We start from the raw sequence: 22,720 nt of genomic DNA on the forward strand, positions 1-22,720 counted from the left end.
TGTGGAGTTAACTGATAAATAAAATCACTTTATGGCATTAGTTGTATATCTAACTGCTTTGCATTTTTATACAGTACTCTAAATTCATACACACACTTGACAGGGGTTGCATGAGATAGCTGTTTTTCCTGTGACCTGAGTCAATACATAACTCCCATCTCAGCTACAAACCAGGACCCAATCTGAAAGAAAGCCTTGGGCTGAAAGCTGAGGAGAAAATGTCAAGTTAAGTGTGCACATAAACAAGGCTAAACTTAGACAAAGGGCGTGGCGTCTCCAGCAGCGATGCAGGCAGCATCTGATCATCATCCCAGTATAAACACCCATCTGACTCCACAAGCTAACCTTTCGCACTTCTGCCTCTCAGGAAGAATGAAAACCTGTCTCCAGCAACTGCTAAGGCTAACGGCATCGTTCCTCAGCAACTGGTATATATTTATACGCAAACACTCATGCTACAAAGATTCCTCAGCCAAGACGATGAAAGAACTCCAAACACAAAACCTAGAAGGGCATCAGATGACGCAGACGATGGATTAGGTTCAATTATGGTCCGTTGTTGCCAAGCAGGTTTAATTCAGGAACACTAGCTTCATTGTCAGAAAACAGTTTAAAAAAGTTATATTGTTCTGCATTGTTAAAGGGGGAGTGTAAAGGGAGACAAGGGACCTTGATCTAATATCATGCAGTGTTAAAGAAAGAAGGGCTGGAAGCAGGATGACATAAACGAGGTAAAGCTTTTGAAGCTTTTGCTCTGTCTGGCTGTGACACGATTGTTTATGTGCGACAATAAAGCAGATTCATCAATCTGCAGATTAACCTACTTGCAGTTGCTTTCAGATGTAATCTCTCACTTGCAAAGAATCTACAAGCTTCTGGATCGTTCCTATTCTGAAATGTGGGCTAACTCGCATAGAGCCAAAAAGATTATCAGTATCACATCCACTGGTTTTAGGTAGTCAATTTACACCTGTGCTCTGAAAGCATGAAAGAAGTAGGTGAAAGGACACATTTGAAAAAGAGCAAGAGGTGGCTTTGACAGTGTATGACAATACTGAAAAACTCCCATTAGAACTGCTATCCTTAATGTGTCAACAAAATCTCAATTTTCTGTAATAAGCTATGACAACCTGGTACCCAAGTTGAATTCAATTCAGTTCTACTTATATAGCATCAATTCACAATAAGAGTCCCTTCAATTTGCCTTTATATTGAAGGGTCATGGTTAGGGATGGGTATCGTTTAGGTTTTATCCGGTACCGGTGCCAAACCGGTACTTTTGAAACGGTGCCGGTGCTTAAACGGTGCTCAAACCAGTGCTTAAAGAATGGAGAACACAAAATTGGTCCAAAAACCTCTCATGTTCAGCTGTTTTTTGTAAAAAGATAACAATGTTAGCCTTTTCTGCAGCTATGGGGCATATATGGTATCACTCTTGGCTGGACGCAGTGCTTAAACAATGGAAAAAACACAAACTTTGTCCAAAAACCTCTCATGTTTAACTGTTTTCCACTTTTTCTTTGGTCATTTTAGCCTTTTTGGCCAGGGTGAAGGGAGTATCTGCCATCAAACAAGAGGACAGCCGCATGTAACTATGACGGTGTTTGCTAGTTCACCTTACATGCATTAATTTAATAACGTGGTTAGTCTACTCAACGTAAATTACACACGAACAACATTAAGCTACTCACGCAGAGAAGAACGGCTGCTGCTGCATCATCATCCGTCATCATTTCTGCTACACTGGCAGGGCTAGGGGCCAGGACTCTCCTCTTCGGGTTTTTGGGGGATGTTGCTAACTGCGGGTCCGATAACAGGCACCACACCCGCAGTAGATGCGCTCGGTGTGAGGTCTCGCAGCAAGCTATCAAATACGGCGCATTTTTCGGCTTTAAAAAAAAAACGCTATGCGTCGCCAGGTGTTTCATCGGATTCGAGGTGTTACCTCCTTTGACAGTATCACAGTATCAGCTTAAAGCACTTGTTGCAGGCTGCTGAGTTTGCATATTTTGCTGTGAAGTACAGCCAGACTTTTGACCACTTCGCCTGTGTGTATCACATCTCAGGGAAAAAAAGCACCGAAATGTGCGCTGTTTTTCGGTCTGGTTACTACCGTTTATGTCAGAATCGGTGCCATCATGGCACCAGATACCGGTACTAGGGCTGCTCGATTATGGCAAAAATGATAATCACGATTATTTTCACTGAAATTGAGATCTCGATTATTTGACGATATTTAACCCTTTAAGACCTACTATAGAACCAAGTCCGCCAGAGCTTATATTATTTTTTTACATGCTGTAGTGCCATTTGTGGGAGCATTTCAAGTTGCTATACATCAATACAACTGTTATAGCCCATATTTTAATAATATGTATTCATTAAGTCCACAGTAACTACATTAATTGCAAAAAAGTGCAATAAACTACAAAAAAATGTAAAATCATTTTGGTTTTTTTTACATATATATTTCTACTTGGAGAAATTTAAGAGGTTTATCCCTCAAAACTTTAAATACAAAAAAGTTGCAAAAAATAGTTTACAACAGCAGGAAATTTATTTTGAGTGTCTTCATAGTTTTATTTTGGAGATATAGCAATTTTTATATACACTGCAGGAAAAACAAAAAAAACAATCCTATGATGCAAAGAAAACAGCATGTGCATCAAAATAAACTATTTCCAGCAGTGCAATTCGAGTTCTAAGCATCCCAGAAACTATTCAGAAAAGTCAAACATGACTTATAAAAACACCAGTATAGGCTTTTAAGGCCTACAAGTAAAAAACTAAATTTTCCGCGAAATGACGTCACTTCCTGTTTCGGGCAGGAAGTGACGTGCGATAGTTTGCGCTGACGTCTGTTTCACTGTGGGAAGTGTTACGAACAGCTGATCGGATCGGCAAAGCGTGTTTCTGGAATATTATGTTTTTGTTCCTGCAAGCGCTTTTTATGGAAGGAAACCGTGACCGAGGACAAGCTGATGGCATGAGATGTAAGTTTCATATGCAAAATAATTATTGCGCTAGCTTACATGGTTCAGGTTCTACAGGGATTTAAACATAGTTACACAAAACGGAGCGTGCTGCTCTGACAGGCTTTAAAGGGTTAACAATAACAATGTATTGAATAATGACTTTAAAAAATTATAATATGTTTGCAATATAAAAAATAAATGAAAAATGTAAACATCTAAGTTTAGTGAACTTTGCAGTGTTGCTCTGTGGTGCAGCTACGACACCGTAGCAAAGTTTACAAACTATGTCTACTTGACACATCTGACTCCGCGAACCCATAATGTTTCCAAACCACTGAAGTTTTTTTTTACCTCTCTTTTCAACCAACGGCAGTCACTCTCCTCTCCAAATAACTTCTGCTTAGCTTTCCGAGCTTCCCTCGGGTCCTCTTAATTGTTGTGACGCTGTTCGAAATGCGGAGAGGTGCGCTCGATTTGCCACACGGAGCAGCGCGAGAGTAAAGCACGAGGGAGGTGCTAATAATCGGCTCAGTCATTTTTAATGATCGTTGAAAGCCCAGATCGTAATCATGATTAAAATTCGATTAATTGAGCAGCCCTAACCGGTACCCATCCCTAGTCATGGTGATTCATATGTCAAGTATTAAGTTCCACTATAGTACCGTGCAATAGTTTTCCAGGCTTTCCCAAAGTCTTTCAAAGTGTTTTTCTGGACATTGGCTGCTTTTTCACTCCAGTACTTTATTTTTTTCAGAGGAATATTCGTTGTTTGTTAAGCTACTTAATACTTACATATGAATCACTCAATCGCAAAAGAGGCACCTTAGTCAGGGATGGGCCAGTGTTGGGTCTACACAGACAACTTAGCAAACTTAGCAACTTATACTCTGTCTACAGCAGATGAACGGCCTTTCCATTGATCCGCAACCTGTTAATTTAAGTAATAATAGATGCATTATCATCATAGTCTAAATGGAAGGGTGACTGTCAAGAAGCCATTCTAAAGGATATCAAAACAGGTCGAAAAGTCTGAAGCATGCCAAATTATCTTTAAAAAAACAAAAACAAATCAATGCCTGAAAGTCTTACAGAACGATGAATCCAAAATAAAAATTTGTGGCTCAAATGATCGTCATCCGTAAGACAAAGTGTAGTTGGGGATCTTGTCAAAATTGATGGAATTATGAACACAAAAATGTACCAACTGATTTTGATTCCACTCTAAAAACATTACATTGTAAGAATATGGCATTGCTCTTGGCTCAAGAGGAAGAGTAGGTCATCTGCTAATCTGGAGGTCTGTGATTGAGACCAAACCCAAATGTCTAGGAGCAAAGCGCTGTGTGAAGGGTTGAATTAGGCTTGTGGCCTACAAAGGTTAGAGTAGGAAAGTATATTATAGTGCTTTATTTCCTTTTTTTTAAGATAAACATCACTTTGTATAAGCTTGATTTTGCTGTCACAACCATAGAAAGATTACTTTGTTCAGAAACTACTAAAAGACATTTAATTGGCCCCTTGTTTGACGAAGAAAAAAGAAAAAAAGAGCTGCATTAAATATTTGGCTGCTCATAGTCTTTTTGGTTTACAGCTTACAAGTAACAGACACACATTACAGTTTAAAAATTGCCCTTCCTTTATGATCTCATCAGGAGCCATTAGGCTTTTTATGATCACATATAACCCTCTCGACCCCGATGTGGCACCCAGTGTAGAACCAGTTCATGTATTTCATCATTATTTTTATTCACCAAGAACAAAACAAAACAAACAAAAAAAGAAGACTGGTGGTAGTAAAAACAAAGCTACCACAGAGACATTATTCGAACCACTGACGTTAATGGTTCTGGGAGGGGTTACATCAAGAAAGTCACTAATGACCAGCCGATACAGCCCACAGACTCCATCCACCATGACTTGATAATATCCGAGCTTTACATAGTAAAACTATTAAACGTTCAGTCCAGAGGATCAGAATCAAGGAGAACTGGTTCTGCACCAGAACCCAATGGAAAGAATTATTGACGAGTTAGGGAAAGAAATCTCAGGCACTGGTTGTTTGCTGTCTGAATTGCTCTTGCATCAACTGTGAATCTAACAGGTTTTTTTTTTTTTTTGGTTTTTTTTTGGGGGGGGGGGGGGGTGGTCTTACAAGAAATAATACATGGATTATACACTGAAGAAAAATGCCTTAATAAAGACAAACAGCACACTTTTATGGTGAATGTCAGGGAAACATTAAACTAGCTTAAATTAATAAGGCCTTTATATACACACACAATAGTTTAAACATCGAAGGTACACTACACAGCCCATACATACTCATACATGCACACATGAACATCAAAGTGCACTGCGTCAAAATGGTTTAGCGGTGAGAATGAAACAGGAGAGTATCTTTTGCACAGATGAAAGGCAAATGAAAGCCGCTCCACATTGTTGACCTGCCCATTGTCAATTTTAGGTTGAGATACGTACAGTCTCTACTTTAACCCTCCCATCTTCAGAGACAATACACACACACATAAAGTGCTAAACACTAAGTATCAAGATCATAGTAGCCGACTTTGTTTAGAGGGAAAGCTGCCAAGGAACCCGAGACTTGAGGAGAAAAGAGACAGTTGAGAAGTTGAGAGCATAAAAGCAGCATGTGAAGGATTAGAGTTTTTTTATTTGCCCTGCAGCCTGACAATAGAACAAAAATAGATCAAAGAGCCGGTCATTGAAAGTCACAAAAGTTCTTACCGAGAAACAGGTCAATAGAGTTTACATCACAAATCTACAGGCTAAATGACTTAATATGACATTAACTTGGGTTTACAAGCATGAAAAAAAAAATGGCACAGTTTCAAACGTGTGCTTATTACGTTGAAGAGGTGACCAGATATATTGGTGACTCCAACGCTGTTAGGTCCAGGAACTGAACCATTGGCAAAAGAAATCGTGAGGTGCAGTACTACAGGGTCAGTTCGCTCAAGTCTGATTAGAGTGAGAAACCACAGCATGGTCTGGTTTCATAGTTATTAGTCTGCATAGCATGAAATGTGACTGTGTAGCAGACTCAACTGAAAGTTCAATGGCATGCTCTTTTCTTTGTGTGCATGTGTGTGAGAGAGAGTGTACTGGCCTCTCGCCATGCCAGGTGAGGTACAAGAAGGTGTGCGTGGGTGTGAGCCTAGAAATTTGATGATGTTATAGAACAGAGGGGAAATACTTACATAGCACAAAAGGTTTGAGAACAATCAAAAAGACCAACAAATACCTCCCTCTGGCAGGTAGAAAGAGAATTTCCAGAGAACACAGCCCAGGTGTCTCAAAAAACAAGTGTCAAAGGAGGATTGATTTTGGACACATAGCAAAGTGCTTAAGAAAAGCACAATAAACAGCAGGCCCAGGGTGGGACAGAGGGAAAGGATGGAGGAAGACATGCCAGAAAGTGAGTGATACTGCCAAAAAGTACGAAAACTAGAGAAAAGCAAAAGAGAGCAAGACAAACAACTATGGATATCTAGCTCCCAGGTGTCAGCAAGATAAAGGCCACCTTGTGTTATTCTCTTGAGAACGCCAACAGTTACCAGTTCTCATTAACAGCTGCTCGGCTCTAAAATTTACCCACGCTTACACCGCCTACACTTGAGAATCATAACTACAACAGCTTTCACTGCCACAGTGACTCAGACTTATCAATAAACTGGGAGTGGGAGTGACATTTGTCATTGTCTCTCTGTGTGGGTCCATTTACTACGATGTTGTTAAGAAAAGTGAAAAAAATAACAGTGTTTCCAAGCACACACTGAGGCCCCAGCAGCATATCAATCAGCCATGCACCTCTCGCAAGCATCAAAGACTGTGAGGAAAAAAACAGAACACCTTACACACCCTTATAAACACACACGCACCCTGCACTTACCCAGTTTTGTGCATATATACACAAAGAAACACACCATTCGCACAAACGGACTCACACTTACAAGTATATACAGAAAAACACACACACACACACACACACACACACACACACACACACACACACACACACACACACACAAAGACACACAATTACATAAGCACCCTAGGAGTTTGGCAGAGAAGAGGCAAGAATCAGAGTGGGAGGCCAGGCACCTGGATGAACAGATTATGGTCTAAACCCCACCAGAGACACATAGATGATCTGCCTCAAACTTCAATTTTTCTCCCCAGTGTGGGTTCTGGGCTTCTCATTGCCTCAGGAGTGCTGGTAACCTCAGTGACCTTGGCTTGTAGCGGTAGTCAAAATCAGCTTGTCACTATTAAGTGATGACTGGACCTCCTGTCACGTTTAGTGACGCAGTAGATACAGCAGAAACTTGACAAAATAAGAACATCGTATCTACACAGACAAGATTAGTTTTGCCTTCCCTTTCTGTCTCACTGTTGATGCAGCTTCTCTGAGAGACTAATGGTGAAGACTCGATGTGTACAAACTGATTCAAATGCCCCAGTTCAAAGCCAAATAAAAGTACTTTTGACCTCACCTCATGCGTCACTCTCCATGTGAGAGTGAAATGACGGCCTGTCACAAGTCATTGTTGCAACTAAGCTCATTAGAGGATAATCATGAGGTGGTACACACTATCTACACTGTGGAAGACTGAGGCCTCCGTTTTCTGTTTTTGAGCCTGTCACACCACCTGGTGGCCACAATATCAAACATCAGGGACATATTACTGGTCCCGCAAGACCGTTACTGTGGCAGTAAAAATAAATTACTGCAGACTAAATGCAAAACATATGTTCATTGTACCATACGTTCAACTGAAACTACTATAGTCTAAACTCTAAAATAAATTTACAGCCTATACAGGGCAAAAAATGATTGGGTCTTTTTAAAGTTTATTTTATGTTCATTATATCTTTTTTAAGTTTAGTGTAGTTTTGTTTTGTTCTCTTCTTGGATTAGTCACTTGACCACTCTTACTCATTTGTTTTGTGTTCATTATCAATCGCATATGGAGAAAGAAAAAAAAAGAAAAAAGGATCCTCAATCCAAGGAAATCTGCTCTAGAGCTGAACAGCTTGTACTTAAACAGAGAGAGATAGATAGAGTGAATGCTTACAAAGGGCCAGTATGTACAAGTAAGCATTTGTGATTTTTGATTAATGTGTGTACAAATTTACAACTGGAACAATACGCAGACTTCAAACGATAAGCACCTGCATTTATGGGCAACGGCAGCCTGAAAGGACTAAACAAATGGACTAGTATGTAATTTATGGCGCCGTGGAAAAAGACAGGAAAAAAAAAAACACTGTGGCAATAAAACTATAAATGAAATATTCCACTGACGTAAAAGTATTTTAGATCAGAGGCATTATATCTGATATATAAGTTATAATAATTATGTACAACAAGCTCTATCGTGAGATCTGTTAAATTAATATGTTAGGAAATACTCAAATCTCTCCCAAAAGACTTTTCAGGACTTTTCATTTACAGTTCAGAAAGAGGTGATTAGAGGCCAGTGCTGGTGATTATAAAAGACAATTTGCTTGAAAAAGTAACTATGCATTTAAATAAAGTAGTATTAACAGGAAGTTAAGCGTGGGATTTACTGGCTGTTTTACACATTGAGTCATATTAGCAGTGTTTCCCTGAGTCTCACACGGAGCTGAAATGAATCAAGTATGCATGCAGTAAGTGAATGACAAATAAAATATTGAGTTTTGTTGATTTTTTTTTTTAGGGCTGGGGGAAAGGGGGGTGTGAGCTGAGACATTGTGAGGTCTTTGTTATTTACATCAGGGAAAAGAGTAGCATAATACCTAAATGTAAACTAAAAGACAATTTTCAGCCTCAGTGAACTGATGTTGGGTCACAAACACATTTAACCTCCTAAGACCTGAACTCTTCCATGGCATGCATTTTTAAGTTCTCTTTGATATTTGGGAATATTGGGGCCCGATGAATGTAAAAAACAAAGAATTACGAGATTTTTTTTTTTACCTTATTTTTGTTTTTAAGAAAAATAAGAGCCACATATCAGGAAATTCGTTTAAAATTTTGATAGGACAGTAGCAGTTTAATGTCCTCGTAAGTGGATATCAGGCCCTGTAGAGCAAAATTTAGTATTTTGGTCTAAATAACCCAAAATAGTGGACGCCAGGTCCTAGGAGGTTAAAATAGAGAAGAATATAACACACGAGAGACTGTAATTTAGTTTTCCAGCAATCACCTTTATGTTTTCCTACTCAAAGAATAATAGGCATCCATTAGCTTAAACAAAAAATGGACTGCAAACCACACTTTTATATTTTATGGACAAATAACCATGTCTAAACTTGAGGCAACCTTGAGAATAAATACAGACTCACTAATCCGTGCATAGTAAAAGTTTCTCCAAGTATTATGTGCTGCAAAATCAATTTACCTGAGAACGGTGTGATAAATAAAGGTGTATGGTAATGAACTCATACATATTAACGTTTATAATCAAAGACTTACTCCATTGGGATGCGAAACTGGACAGTGTCTTGAGGCTGCTCTTTTCCCGGCCTCACCAGGGTCAGAAACCAGCTAGGTCTGAAGATCCTCAGCTGGGGATTGCCCAGCTGGTAGAGAGGATATCTGAGGAGATATGCACAGGCTGGCTCTTATTATCCTTGATATCGTTCCCATAAATCCTATAATATTGTCTAAAAGAAAAGCACAATAACTGCTACCTAGATAATCAAGTAAAATTATGTCTTTAATCTTTGTTTGATTTAAGATAAGCAGCTGAGGTCAGTCCAGCACCAAGAGGGTTCCCTTTTCTACTAAAAATATCTGGAACAGTTCCTTAAACTTTCAGCTCACACAAATGCGTAGAACGGAATTTCTTTGGAGATTTTACTCACTGCCATATAAGCAGGTAGCGCATCTTTCCTTTTACTTAGTTAAGACAAATTGAAAAAACAAATAGAAATAAGGATGGGCAAGAATAACTTTGTCTGAAATCAAGAGCATTGAACTACAGAGGTCTTGACCGGGGATGTCAAATATATTTTACATCGAGGGCCACATAAGGTCCACTTTGATCTTAAGCTGGCTGAATAAAACTCAGTTTATTATCAGTGTAAACAGATTTCCCTACACATTTAATCCCTGAGATATCTTAATATAAAATAAAGAAGTGCATTTTCGACAGCACATTGCAGTTTTTCTACATGAAAAATGTGAAAGATTACAGAAAAGTTCTGGCAGCTCACTGCCCAAACTGTCCCTATTTATAAAACTTAAAAAAGTACTGTCGATGTTTGAAATTTTCTTGTTTTAACGGAGCTTTTCTGTCATTTAACTGTTTTATTGCTTACATTGATTCGGTATAGTATGAATGGCTATGGGGGAGGTTGTCATCAGCAGGAAAAGCTGTAAAACTTATAAAAATACAGTTAATCCAGCAGCCAGGATCGGGGCTTTATGTTTAGCACTCCTGGTCTATACCTAAGGATGTGAGGTCAAAGATGTGTCTTCCTCCAGACACAAACAAATGCAGCCGGTAAATGGGGGAGACTCAAAGGAATATGAGACACTGAAACAATCTTTTATTAAATACACACACAGAGTTTGTTTTGCACTGCCACGCTTTATAATAACTTCTCCATGAAACTTGGAAAAACAGACAAATCCAAGTCTCCAAACCTAAATGATCAAATATTAGCAGTGTAGCATTTTATTGGATCTTGAGCAAATAGAAAAAATGTGTTTATGATGTTTCTGTTTAGCGGTGGTCCCCCATTAGGCAAGATCGTTTGTATTTACGTAGCTCAGCAATACAAGCTACACATTTCCCGTGCAATGTCTACGGTGCACTAATAACAGCACCCTGTATTAATAAGCGTGGGTTAAACCTCGTAAACAGTCACATTACCCCTACGATGATTTAATATTGCGGCAGATTAGTTGCTGCAATTTCACCAACCTGCAAAGTGACTGCACAACAACTCCAACATCATGTTATGCCGTTTGTTTTTAGCATAGCAGGCTAGCGCCCGCTAAGTTCTTGTTGCTTAGTTATCTGAAATTCACAGTGAGCACATAACTTGCAGTCTAAAATACACTGACAGTTATTGACAGCAACGTGGACTAATCCGACTGCATTCAGGACAGAGTGCATACAGGTCAGCTGGGAGACATGCTAGCAATAGCTTGCTTTCTTAGGTTAAACTGCCAGAAAAGATGACTAGCAATGTATCCACGAGTAAAACTGAGGCTTCTTATTTAAACAAAACACTTGATACTCACAGCAGTCGTGTTACTGGCATCCCTAGAAATTCTTACTGACAGACATACGCTGATAGTTACTTTATAGTTTTTCAAGGTTGTCAAATCCTACACGTGCAGGGATGTGCTTCCGGGAACATTGGCAATGCGCAAGCGCATTGCATATACTACCTTCCTGTGATGCTAGGGTGTTAGTGAGCTGTATGATATGTGTGCTCCTTGTTTCAGCTTATTGAATAATAAACTAAAAGATCCCCATGTTATACCGGACTGTTATGCAGCTAAAAAAAAAAAAAAAAAGCACTGAAAAGATTCAATTACTTTGTCACGCATTCGGTTTCATTTTTGAGAATGTCATTGTTGTGAGCATATTGAGAAATTAGTATATCAGAGAAACAGTCGGGTTGAGCAGTTTGGACAGAAAGGAAAGAAAGACAAAGCCTGCAATGGTTTGTTCATGTGCAAAAAATGACTGTTCTGGCGACCCCTAAAGGGAGCAGTTGATAGAAGAAGAAGAAGATTTTGAGTATATTCTCAGGACATATATGATTAGGCATCAGCAGAGGGAGACCTCCTCCCATCTCTGCATCTTCTTATCTTTGCTTCAGACTCCACATTTGTTGTCTCTTCTTACAACACGATGTGCCTGCACCAAGGGTAAAGATGATTGAAGACCCCCTGAGTGGAACATGAGTCTGTGGCTCAGCTGGTTCAGACCTGGCAGGAAATGGACCTCACTGACAATCCACACTGTGCTTGGGAGGGGAGATTCCATCAGTTAAGATGTCATGGAGTGGATGTGTGTGTGTGTGTCTGTGTGTGTGTGGAAGGCTTTTATTATTATAGAGTTGCGTCAGTGTATGAGGCATTTTGTTGCACTATTTCAGAGCGTCCTATAATGCCACTAGATGTCCAGTTTCATTTTGTTTTTTTTCTGTAAGAAATGTAAATAATTGCTGCTGCTGAGTTCATTGCTTGTTTACTTGTTTGTTTCTTTGGAACTGGTTCATCTGACAGCTGATACGACGCTGTAGCAGGGAGCCATTATGCTGATGAGCCTGAGGTGCGACGGTTGCTTTAAAAACATAAGCTTGAATGCCAGAATGCAGTGGCTGCTGCTTATTGTGCATAACGACACTGGATTGTTCATTAAAATAGGTTAAATTCTATAAGCTCTAAAATTCATGATTCAACTAATAATAGATTGATACATTCAGGACCGGCCCTAACCAATCTGGCGCCCTAGGCAAGATTTTAGGTGGCGCCCCCCTACATCGGCAGTGTAGTGTATGTACTCACAAGAAACCGAATAGCTTTGTCTTTGACCTTTTTTTTTTTTACTTAAAGAAAGCAAATTCACAATCAGAATAATTAACAAGATAAAAAAATATATGAATAAATAAATGAATACAAAAAATAAAAAATGAATATATGAAATACAATAAATTTCATTTCATTTCATTTATTTATTTTTTTCACACTTGGTACAACAGATCAAACAAACCAACCACACTTTCTATCAATAAAGCACTACAACCATGTGTGAAAAGGAGCAGGAAGAACAAAATATTCTTATTAAACCCCGCCCCCTATCTACATTCCAACTTATATTACAAGTGGGCACCAAAAATCAGGGAACAAACTAATATTAACATTTCTCTCCGGTCCTAACCCAAATCAAACAACAAATATACCACTCCACATAGTAACAAGGAGAAAAATAAAATTAAATAAATAAAACAAAAAATTATAATGGATCCATTTTCAATGAACTCCAATTTCATTCACATTCTTCATATTGAGTTATCGTTTTAAGAATGTAACACTTTTTAAAACAATGTAAACTTATACAATTCTTTAAATTATAATGAAGAGAGTTCCACAGTCGTATACCCCTAACCGTTGGACTCATTAATCTTTGTGCAGTCCTAGCTAGCTGATGCTTAAAATAAAATTTCCTTCTGCTATCTTCTCCCCCTGAACACATTAAAAATACTCTTTGTAACTTAAAGGGCAAAATATTATTTTTAGCCTTAAACATAATTAATAGTGTCCGTAATTTCACTAAATCTCCTAATTTTAATAATTTTGATTTTATAAATAATTTATTTGTATGTTCTCTATATTTAACGTTATGAATCATTCGTATCACTTTCTTCTGTAATAAGTTTAGAGGTTTTATAGTATTCTCATATGTATTCCCCCAAACTTCAACACAGTAACTAAAATATGAGAAAAACAATGAAAAATATAAAATGCGCATTGTTTTATGATCTAATAAATCTCTTAAATTTCCCAAAATATAAATGCTTTTGACCATCTTCTTTCTAATATACTCAATATGAGATTTCCACGTCAAATTTTCATCTACTATTACACCCAAAAAACGAAATTTCTCCTCCTCTTCTTTTCTCTTTTTTCTTCCCTGGGCACCTGACAGTTTTGGCCGTTTTGACACCTTGTGTTGATTTTTTGATGTGGTGACGTCCAAAAGGAACCATGATACGGGAAGGGAGGGGGCGCACCGTGCGGGGAGGGGGGGCGTAATGTTGTAACAAATAATATTTCTATTAAATAAGCTTTACTTTACATTTTAATTAACGTGGGATTATTTTTTGTATTTAGAAATAATAGTACCAACTTTTTTTTTTTTGGATGGCGCCCTTAGCATTTGCCTATACGGCCTATGCCACGGGCCGGCCCTGGATACATTCACACAGAGCTTATCAGAGTGCAGGTAACCTACAAATTCATTTAGTAGTTGTTTTATTATTTATACACAGCAGTATTTCTACTGAAAGTAAATAACAGATTGTTTCAATCTCAATGCATCACTTGGATATCTGAAGAATAAAAAAGATGACAGACATTAACTAGGAGGAAGTATTCATCAAACAGCCACACCATATCACTGAAAATCCTTCTTATGCCAGGCTCACTCACCTCTGGGGATCTCGTGTTTGGCATCTGGGTGTTGGCAGCGCATCCTTTTGGTCCTTCAAAGTAGCATTCACATAAATGGGCCAATGACCAAATGGGCGCTAGCCATTGCTTTATAAACGCAATGCAAATATCACCTGGGCAGTGAATCCTAATGCCATGTGATAACTATTTTCAGTAATTATATCATAATTTTATTAATCATCAGTGTTAATACACTTTGGACTAAGAGTATTTTGCAGAAAAATCAAAACTTATGCATATTTATAGCAATTGTTGAATTTAAAATCACTGTAACGAATGTGGAGAAGGATGCGGTTATCTTATCTTATCTTTATTTGATATGCCACTAGTCAGTATTTGTTTGTTTGTATTTTGTGGGTGTTTTTATATTAAATATCATTATCTATATCCTGCATTTTACTTTTTTCACATCAATATCACTGAGATTTCCTAATAAAATTCAGATAAATTAAATTAAATAAACAATTCAGGTCAACACAGTGGATCAGCGTTAAGCATTGTTGCCTCATAGCAACATGACCCCCATGCAATCCTGAATTTGATAATCATAAGAAAATGGCTGGTTAGATATTTCATACCAGATATGTTTACAGTGATTCCTGCATATTTTTCTGCCATTGTAGCTGAAAGCAGAGAACATTTCACAGTAGTCTTGTGGCTCAATCCTGCATCTGTGTTCTAGCTTTGTGAAAAATATTCCTGACAGCGGGTCTGAGAATCCAATAGCAGTAAGGGTACCATTAGCTGGCACATGGAGGTCTGTGTGACCCTCCAAAGATATGCCTCCTCAGACCATTACTAACCCACTGCCAAACTGGCCATGCTGAATGATGATGTTCCAGGCATCTTAACATTCGCTGCAGTGTTTCCAGATTCTTTCACTTCTGTCATGTGCTAGTTCTCAACTTTGAAGATGCCAGTGCTAGTGCCAGTGGTGGCCCTGAAAGTTCTGGTGTTCTCTGGAGAAAGATAATCTGCACCGTGCTGTGTCGTGAGCACAGTTCCCACTAAAGGGCAATGAGCTCTCGTACCATCCTCATGGAGACAGCAGCTTCCTGGAGGCAGTTTTGTAGGATTCTGGCATTGCTGCTCCAGTCTTCACCAAAAAGAGCAGAAATCAGTCATGCTCCTGGGTTAATGGCCATCCGCACCTTTGTCCAGATCACCTCCTGCTATAGGCCATCTTCTAGTATCTTCTTTACACTCCTGAGCCTGTGCAGTCAGGGGAGATAAAGACAGAGCAGTAGCTTTTGACCATGACCAACTGCAAAACCACTCCCGTTTTGACTGTTGTCTCTTTGTTGCATCCCCAATGCATCTATGCTTTTATTTGCACCAGAGCAGTTGAAATGGATTCATAGTCAGTTATGCTTCCTAAGTGGACAGATTGACATGCTTGAGTTTAATTGATTTTGTGTTCTACTGCGATGATCGAGTGGTCCCTTAATTTTATGAGCAGTGCTCATTAACTAATTTCACTGGCTGCTGTAAGAACACAAACTGAAATATTGTTTTTTTTATTGCTTTTTTAATACAGAGTTTGGGATATCACAACTGTTCTCATCACTGTTTAAAATTGGCTCTTTGGGAAAATAGATGTAGCTGATTATGCTTATCATTCAATTTTAAATAAGTCATGATTTGGTCGGTGGCTGCTTGTCTGTCTTGCATTTTTAGCTACAGTAGACACACCCACACACGCAAAAGCACTCATACACAAACCCTATCACATTTGTATTTGCAACAATTGTAACTAATACTCAGTTGTGCATGTAGCTGCTATAGCTACAATTCATTCTTAAAGCAATGGTCATTCAATAACTGAAATTGTACTTTTTTAACATCACTATCACTTTGTACTGTGTCTGAGTGAAAGAGAGCAGAACAAAGACAGCAAAAGCAAAGCAGAGATTGTATATTTTGGGACAGTAAAAGCTGGGAGAATTCGAGGGTAGAGGAGGGAGCGCTCTAATAGCAGAGGTGGATAGACGGAAACAGTTCAGTCTACTGTGGCATTGTCCTGCCAAGAGTGAGCACTGGGGCAGCATGGAAACTTTCCCCCTCTGACTCTCAGGCAGTCGCAGGAGAAGTCGTCGGTATTGGATATCCAAGAGAAAGAAAAAAGGAAACAGTAAATTAAAGATCCAGACATGGATGGAAAAGTTTGTCAGCTGAATTCAATAGTTTTGCACGTAACGAGATCCACTGTTTTAGCAATTCCTTCTGAAGTCACTTCAAACCTTCTTGAAGAATGGTCCAGCTCATTCCCTAAACAGTTGCTTGGGTAAAACAGGCTATGTGATAGCTAATGTGACAAAGATGCATGACAGCATCATGCACGTTTGTAATGCTAACGAAAGCTGTCCACAAATAGATTCACACAAGCACCCGCAAAAGTCCTCAAAAGTAGGTCTTTGTCATTAGAACCACAATTTGTCCACAAACATACACACAACATACACAGACTCACAAGGTGAAAGCAGCACTACCTAAGCTATTACATTTACTGTAATGAGGGGTTTTTTTAGACACTTTATCAGCCTTACATTCAGTGAATTTTGCACAAAAACAGCGCCTTAGTAGCACGTTAGCATCTCACTGCATAGATATATTAAAGCGGATGATTAGGAATTACAGAAACAAAAATAAAGACAGACAGCAATGAATGAGAGAATGCTTTCAAACTAGAATTGAGTTAAAAGTGGCCTTCGGCTGTTACAGGCGAGGCTCATATAGTAGGTTTGGACTACAGCATGTTATGCGTGTTATGTGTAGCAGATGTGAAATGGTCGACTGCGTTGTGACAACAGACACGGACTGGCTGGAAACAGGGTTTATTCCTATAAAACAGAGTGCAGCAGCAAAATCAGTGTCACACAGCGGCAGCAGGCTTCTCCTCACCCAGTGTGGAGTCCGTACAGCTCTGGCTAGGAAACCCCACACCCGCAATGTGGCCGCAGGTGGCGTTACACTGATTAATGTCCCACTTCAACAATAACACACGGAACCTTAGTTCCACAAAAATAAAGTTCACACAATAAAAAAGTATAACCTATGTACAATACAGTTTTGAGAATGTTCACAATTCGTACATTATATCTCAGCTACATACTCCCCCCTGAACTTCTCAAAACCCGTTAGGTAAGGGTGAGCAACTGAGCGTCACATATAACAATTCGTAACTGTCAGTGATCTGGAAATTCACTACCCGGTGATACGTGCAACAAATATGTTTCCCAACTCATGGGGAAAGTAAACAGAAGAAAGTTGGCCAGACCCCCTAATGTTTACTCGCAAGAGAAAGTGCCTTATACACTATCCTGAACAAACAACACGGTAACAGCTACTATATGATGAATAGTACTCTGAGCTGAAGACAATCTCAAAATAGGTGTTAACATCTGACATGAAAATCACCCAACATATAAAACAAGTAGCCCTCACAGAAACAAGTTCTTGGCAAAGCTGCTCACTACATTGCCTGTTTGTAGGTTTCTTTGCTTCATAGTCTGGATTAACCTATTCACAGGCTTCACTATTCGACCCACTCTCGTCCTGATCTGGCCTGCTGCATTACTTGGGGGTACACCACCATGTTTCACGAGGCTCCCAACCTCGCTGACTGGCTGACTTTCAGGGTAACTGATACTTGGTAGTGTTCCCTCCTCAACTGGGGTAGTGCAAGCCCTGCTGTTGTTGTCATCATCTACTTCAGGGTAAGCAGCTACTTCACTACTGGCACTGTCACTGTCCTGATGCTCCTCATCATCCAACTGCGCACAGACACTGTCTCCAATACTGTCACACTCTTGGGGTCCTCTAGGAGCCGGGACACAGTCATCCGTCATCTGAGCCACCCAACGGGCTGTGCGTTCAGTACAATCGTCCTCAGGATCAGCGACAGGGGATTCTCCATCAGATTGACTCTGCTCCTGGCCGAGTTCTGATTCACTGGCAAAAGACATCTCTGGTTCGCCCTCGGACTCTATGGGCAGGAAATTAGCCTTCAAAAGCAAGTTCCTATGGACAACTTTCTCCTGTCCACTCTTGACGTTCCTGATGCGATACGTGTGGCATGTGGGGTTCTTGGAGATCACAGTGTAGATGGTCGACTCCCACCTATCAGCTAACTTCCTACGACCCCGTTCGCCCTTGTTTGCCAAAAGGACACGATCTCCTTCCTCAATGTCAACACCTTTCTGCTTTTTGTTGTACAGGTCTGCTTGACGCTGCTGACTAGCTCCGGTGTTAGTCTGGGCCAATGCGAGTGCTTCTCTGAGGTCATCTCTCATCCTTTTTACATAACTGTCATAGTCTGTTACATCATTGTCCCTTGCAACATTGTGAAACATGACATCCACTGGTAACCTGGGGATACGCCCGTACATTAGGAAGAACGGTGCGTAACCAGTGGACTCATGAGCGGTGCAGTTGTAGACAAAGGTCAATGTCTGCAACATCTGAGGCCACTTGTGCTTCTCCCTCGGAGGTAGGGCTCTGATCATATTTCCCAAGGTCCTGTTAAACCTTTCGGTGTGACCGTTACCCATAGGGTGGTAAGGTGTCGTTCTTGACTTCTGCACCCTGGCCACTTGCAGCAGCTCTTGGATCAACTCACTCTCAAAATTGGCGCCCTGGTCTGAATGGATCCTTTGAGGGAAGCCATAGACACAGAAATATCTGTCCCACAACTGGCGCGCAACTTGTTTTGCCGTCTGATCTGAGCACTGGAAAGCATGGGCCATCTTGGTGAAATGGTCAGTCACTACTAGAACATCCACACTCTTGCCCCTGTGATCCTCTGCGGACCAGAAGTCTATGCAGACGAGCTCAAGAGGACCTGTAGTTTTAATGCTTTCAAGAGGAGCCCTCCCCTCAGGCTCGAGTGTTTTGCTGACAACACAACGTTTACAGCACTTGACATGCTCGCGAATGTCATGCTCCATGTTGATCCAGAAAAATCTCTGCCAGGCTAGGTACAGAGTTCTGCTTTGGCCCTGATGGCCAGCATCATCATGGACACCTGACAGGACTTGACTGATTAATGTGGATGGGGTCACGTACTGATGGCGCTTTTTGCCAGTGAGCAGGTCTTTGCTCACTCTGTACAGGATACCATCCAACACTTTCAACTTTTCCCACTGTTTCATCGTCTTTTGCGCTCTGTGCGACAGGTGAGCTCTTTCTCTACGTGATGGACGCCGACCATGTACGACGAACGGAATGACTTGAGACAGTGTCACATCTGCTCTCTGCTCCTCCTGTAGCTCCTGGAGCGAGAAGGCAGACAAGGTGTTCTGGCCTAGTGAGGGAAACCGATCTAGCTCTTGAGTCAACCAGGAGATTGCTCTCTGTTTTGAGCCTTGGTCCCACTCAGCGTGGCCTGCGAAGACTGCGGAAACTTCATCATTAGTCAGGGAACAACACCCTAGGCTCTCTGCAGGGGCCAAACACTCAACACTTTGGTGGTTGGCACTGAGCCTGAATGCATCCTGAACCGAGATTTCTTTGACCTGTTGCGACTCCTCTAACAGGGTTGCATAGGGTTCAGTCATGAGTCTCTGACTAACACGGTTGTGAACGAATGGCTGCCTGCTCAGTGCATCTGCAACGACATTTTTACTGCCAGGAATGTACTTGATGCTGAAGTCGTAGGGGGACAGCTTTGACACCCACCTCTGTTCACATGCATCAAGCTTGGGCTTCGTGAGAATATATGTTAGGGGGTTATTGTCTGTCCAGACGGTAAAGCTATGCCCCTTCAACCAGTGGCTGAATTTGTCACAGACAGACCACTTTAGCGCCAGAAACTCAAGGCGATGGGCGGGATAGTTTCTCTGTGCACGGGCGAGGGCCTTGCTGGCAAATGCAACGGGACGTGCTTTACTCTCGCCCTCTTGGACTTGTGACAGCACAGCACCCAAGCCGTCCTGTGAAGCGTCTGTCGACAAGATAAATGGTTTGTTGAAATCAGGGTGAGCAAGCACAACGGAGTCAAGGAGTGCAGCCTTCAAGCGTTCAAACGAGTCAACATGCTCCTTCTTCCAATCACTTGGGCTGAGCCTCCGGAAAGAAGCAGCACCTCGGGCATTTACTTTCTTTCCTTTAGGAGCGGCAGTCAGGGTAAAAAGGGGTCTGGCAATCTTAGAACAGTCCTGTATGAAGTGTTGGTAATACATTACCATACCCAGAAACGACTTTATCTTCTTCTGGGATGGCGTAACCCCGTCCTCCATCATGAGATCAGCCTCTGAGATAGCGGTGATCGCCTTAACCTTGTCAGGATCGGTCGAAACCCCGCCTTCAGTCACAACATGGCCCAGAAATCTCACACTCCTTCGGAGCAGATGACATTTTTTGGGGGCCAGCTTCAGTCCATGGGCACGTAGTCTGCTAAACACAATCTCCAACCTCCTGAGAGCCTCTGCTTCATTGGGTGCATAAACAAGCAGGTCGTCCAGGTAGCACAGCAGGGTTAGGAAATTCTGGTCGCCAAATATGCCCATCATGAGACGCATGAAGCTCGCCGGGCTGTTGCACAGGCCTTGGGGGAGTCTGTTAAACTCGTAGAGCCCCATTGGTGTTGTGAAGGCCGTTAGCTTTTTGTCCTCCTCTGCCATCTCAATATTGTAGAAGCCAGAGGTGAGATCCATGGCACTGAAAATTGCGTTACCTCCCAGGGCTGCCAGACAGTCTGACTGGTGGGGCAAGGGATGGGCATCCTTGACTGTGCGTGCGTTCAACCAGCGGTAGTCCACGCATATTCTGAGATCTCCATTCTTCTTCCACACCAGTACCAGTGGGGACGCCCACTCACTGTTGGATTTGCGGATCAGCTCTCGCTCCTCCATCTCTGTGAGCACCTGTCGCAACTTGTGGTACTGCCCTGGAGGGACGCGCCGATAGGGAAGTCTGAACGGCCTGTCGTCAGACAGATGGATGCGATGGACAAAATCCTTTGCCAGTCCACAGTCCAGCTTACCCTTGGAAAAGACATCCTCATACCTGTGGATCAGTTGCAGTACCTGAGCCTTCCAGTGGTCTGAGACTTCACAAGAGTCGAGGTCTAGGTCCTCCAACCCCATCTTCTGCAAGCTGTCACGCAGGCTAGGGCAGGAGGGAGGGCTACTCTGTGCGTCGCTACACACTGTCTGGCTCTGGACCCTAAGGGTCTCACTTGGGTTTTGGTCAGAAGCCACTTCGAGATCTTCAACAGCTACACAAGCGGAAGCATCTGCTACCTTAGCGTTTCGTCTCAATGTGATAGGCTTATCACATGTGTTCAGGATTCGAACAGGGACCCACCTATCGCCACTCATAGAAACCACAGTTCTACAGACAATGACACCTTTTTTATGAGTTTGCGATTTTGGTGGTTCAACCAGAATGGCGCTGCCCTCGGAAAGGGGTGATGACGCTGGCAGTCTGCCCCATACAAGGTGCTCTTGCTTGGGGAGTAGAGTCACTGCCTGAGCTAGTTTGACAGTGCCAATGACATCTGGCATTTTGTCACCCCTCCACCGGTTAATGCCAGACAGCATATTCAGAAACTGCACTATTTCAGGCGCTTCTGCTGATTCGGGTTTGCTCAGGACTTGCCAGAAATGGGGGGACAGCCTGAAGTGTCTGAGGAGGTGTTTGATAACATTTGTCCCTAAAATCAACTGATCTTTCTGACCGGGGACCACTAGGGCAGGCACTCTGAACGTACAATCATACACTTCCATTTTCAACTCGCATATACTCTTGGGTTTAACCTGAACTCCACCACAGCCCACTAGCACAATGTCGGTACGAGTGTCGCTTAATTCCAATGCGACCCCAGCGCTCTTTAACTCTCGCTCCGCCTCTTCGCTCAAGGTACACGCCATGGAACCTGTATCAAGAAGGGCCTGCAAAGAGACTTTGTCATTCACCAATGCATTCGTGTAAAAAAGGCTGTCTGCCTCATCAAGTCTTACTATATTCTGGGAAAGTACAACAGTACCAGGTGGGGCACACTTCAGGCTTTCTTTGTATACAGTCTGTATGTCATCACTGGGACTGAGGGTTTCACACTCTTCGCTCACACTGTCCCCTCTCAAGTGCAAGCACCCTAGTTTCCCTGGGGATTATTTTGCTGGGTAATGGGCTCAGCTGCTCTGGGGCAGTCTTTCCTCTGATGCCCAACCTCCAGGCAACCTAGACATCTCCTCTCTCTCATGCAGTGAGTGCGCGTGGAATGTGAGCTATTGCCACAAACCTGGCACGAAGGGAACCTGGCTGAGGCTAGAGGCTGTGGTCTAATTACGGGGTGGACAGGCTGGTTGGAGCGCTCTAACACCCTCTCCAGCATACTGAGCACGCGGTCTAGAGCACTTGGGTCTGAAGCGGCAGCTCCAGCAGCCTTACCCGGGCTGTCCTGGGAACATTTTACTGTACCTACTTGGGCATGGTTCAGTTCAAACTCAGGCGACTCGCTTGTGGTTGTCGCAGTGGCCACGAGGAGGGGATGGGGTCTGGCAGAGCCCAGGCTCTTCTTTTTTGCATGACACTCTCTTTG

The 22,720-nt window shown here is 41.7% G+C and overlaps 1 protein-coding gene across 1 annotated transcript in view; it reads right to left on the bottom strand.

Annotated features, from left to right (window-relative positions):
• mrpl23 (mitochondrial ribosomal protein L23) overlaps window positions 1-11,380 on the bottom strand; it is a 45,453-nt gene extending 34,073 nt beyond the window's left edge. Inside the window, exons 1-2 of the mRNA XM_085281719.1 lie at window positions 11,236-11,380; window positions 9,457-9,579 (exon numbers count right to left, since the gene is read on the bottom strand). Coding sequence (XP_085137845.1) covers window positions 9,457-9,579; window positions 11,236-11,255 — 143 coding nt within the window. The 5' untranslated portion in view covers window positions 11,256-11,380. The remainder of the gene's footprint in view (window positions 1-9,456; window positions 9,580-11,235) is intronic.
• Between the last annotated feature and the right edge of the window lie 11,340 nt (window positions 11,381-22,720).

The sequence above is a fragment of the Mchenga conophoros genome, linkage group LG7 (assembly GCF_057382185.1).
Source record: "Mchenga conophoros isolate Kocher_MC1m ecotype Shallow Benthic linkage group LG7, M_conophoros_male_GT1.1, whole genome shotgun sequence".
In the NCBI taxonomy this organism is placed as follows: domain Eukaryota; kingdom Metazoa; phylum Chordata; class Actinopteri; order Cichliformes; family Cichlidae; genus Mchenga; species Mchenga conophoros.